General features: G+C 51.8%; 1 protein-coding gene across 1 annotated transcript; it reads right to left on the minus strand.

Moving 5' to 3' along the window:
- Window positions 1-1,370: 1,370 nt before the first annotated feature.
- Window positions 1,371-2,315, minus strand: LOC139828812 (olfactory receptor 14J1-like). Its single transcript, XM_071813348.1, has one exon. It carries the CDS (start codon window positions 2,313-2,315, stop codon window positions 1,371-1,373), a length of 945 nt encoding a protein of 314 aa, XP_071669449.1.
- Between the last annotated feature and the right edge of the window lie 262 nt (window positions 2,316-2,577).

A 2,577-nucleotide genomic window follows, 5' to 3' on the forward strand; every position in this document is an offset into this window, starting at 1 on the left:
GGCACAGGTGATGTAACAGACAGGACCACTTGCAATGAGCCTGTCCAAGGCAGCTGAGATGAATCTCACTGGGACACTCGTGCTTTTCTGGAGTCACACACAGAAATGTCAGGGTTGTGTCAGGTGTCCCCATCTGAGCTGGCCTTGTTGTCTGCTTATGCACCCATGATGTTCAGAGACAAAGACATTCATTTTGTCTAAAACGGAGAGGCAGGAGTCACAGTGTGTCTCTGGCCTGCTTTTGCCACTCCCAGAGGAGGGGAAGCACCTCAGCCCTATAGTGGGTCACCCTGCTCTGCACTCATGTGAGGTGCTCCACGTCATGAGGAATGGACACAAGCACTTCCCAGTGCTGCATTCAGTGAGTTTCTCATGGGATTTTACTACCAACATTAAGTGATCTCAAGACATTTTCTGTCCCACAGGCTTTCATGGAACCCCAAGGAAGAGTTGATGGCGTTTGCTCTCATTCAGGCTTATTTCACCTCACGTACACGACACGCCTGCTTAAAGCTCATCTGTACAGTGGAGTCATGGACTACTGACCTACTCTTTCAGTGCATTTCCATGGAGAGACAAAGAACATCTGCAAGCTGGGGGAGAGGCCAGTGCTGGAACTGGTGGTTGTGAGGGGCTGGTCCACGATGGGTGACCTGGGGCAGAACCTGAGGGGTGTCCAGTGCACACCTGACCCTGCTCTGCTGGTCCTGCAGGTCTCTGGCAGGAGGTCTGGCTGTGAGAGGACACTGCTGTGTGCCAGCCCTGCACACACACACTGTTCAGATGTACACCAGTGTTTCAATATGTGGGCCACTTTCTTAAGCATGTCCTTGAGAGAAGTTTTGGAAGAAGACCTAGGCCTTCATGCACAGCCCTGAGGAGATAGCAACTATTCTGAAGGCCACTTCAGTCACAGAGCGTCCATTGCCTGTCCCTGTCTGCGCTCACAGCACTGACACAGCAGGACGGTGACCAAGCTGCCAGAGCACTCAGGCCTTGCACGAACACAAAGGATGACAAACAAAGTGTGGAAGTGAAAATACAGAAGGTCTAGAAGACCAAGTGCTGGTGCTCCTTGGCAATGCTTCCGTTCTGGACTCTTTTCCTCTCCTCCCATGCACACAGGAATTGTCTCTGCAGCCCCAAAAAAGTCCTAGAAGAATCTCAGAACAAAAATGTCAATGCAAGGCCACTCACACAGAGTAAGCAGAGCTCCTTATTTACACAGGAAAAAAAACCAAACAAAAAAAAGATTTAATTAGAAATGGAACGACCACATTTATCACAATTCAAAACCAATAATAACAAAAACAAATACAGAAGACAGACAAGGCCTCTAATGAGTTACACTATAACTGCTGTCCAGAAAGTCATGGGCAGTTTATAACTTGAGGACAACATCGAGTCATCAGCTTCCAGACAGCAGCTTTGAGCTCCTGGTTCCTCATGCTGTAGATGAGGGGGTTCACTGCTGGAGGCACCACCGAGTACAGAACAGACACCATCAGGTCCAGGGATGGGGAGGAGATGGAGTTGAAATTCAGGTAGGCAAACATGGCAGTGCTGACAAACAGGGAGACCACGGCCAGGTGAGGGAGGCAGGTGGAAAAGGCTTTGTGCCGTCCCTGCTCAGAGGGGATCCTCAGCACAGCCCTGAAGATCTGCACATAGGACACCACAATGAACACAAAACACCCAAATGCTACTAAAAGACTAACCTCAATAAACCCGACTTCCTTGATGTAGGTGTTGGAGCATGAGAGCTTGAGGATCTGGGGGATTTCACAGAAGAACTGGTCCAGGGCATTGCCCTTGCACAGTGGCAGTGAAAATGTATTGGCCGTGTGCAGCAGAGAATAGAGAAACCCAGTGGCCCAGGCAGCTGCTGCCATGTGGACACAAGCTCTGCTGCCCAGGAGGGTCCCGTAGTGCAGGGGTTTGCAGATGGCAACGTAGCGGTCATAGGACATGATGGTGAGCATAGAATATTCTGCTGTACCACAGAAAAAGAAAAAAAAGAGCTGGGCAGCACATCCTGCAGAGGAGATGGCTCTGGTGTCACAGAGGGAGTTGGCCATGGACTTCGGAAGAGTGGCAGATATGGTGCCCAGGTCAAGGAGGGCAAGGCTGAGCAGGAAGAAGTACATGGAGGTGTGGAGGTGCTGGTCACAGGCTATGGTGGCGATGATGAGGCTGTTGCCCAGGAGGGCAGCCAGGTAGATGCCCAGGAAGAGCCAGAAGTGCAAGAGCTGCAGCTCCCGTGTGTCTGTGAACGGCAGGAGGAGGAACTGGGTGATGGAGCTGCTGTTGGACATTTGCTGCCTGTAGGCATGGGGCACTGTCATAGAAGCAAAAGACAGTGACAAGTTAGGAGAGACTTCTCTGAACAAAGCAAAGCCATTTCTCAGACACCCTCCCATTGTTCCACACCCCCTTGTCCTTTTGCAGACCTTCCTCCAGCTCCGTGTCTGAGCTGGCTGGGGGTGCCGTGAGGAGCAGGGCCTGTGCCCGCTGGCTGCCGGGGAGTCAGCCCTGCTCTGCAGCAGGGGGCATGGGTACAGGGGGCAGAAGATTGAC

This window comes from Patagioenas fasciata, chromosome 11 (assembly GCF_037038585.1).
Source record: "Patagioenas fasciata isolate bPatFas1 chromosome 11, bPatFas1.hap1, whole genome shotgun sequence".
NCBI lineage: Eukaryota > Metazoa > Chordata > Aves > Columbiformes > Columbidae > Patagioenas > Patagioenas fasciata.

Bases quoted from the DNA above. Each gene is read 5' to 3' on its own strand.
- LOC139828812 (XM_071813348.1), bottom strand. From the start codon at position 2,315: ATGTCCAACAGCAGCTCCATCACCCAGTTCCTCCTCCTGCCGTTCACA.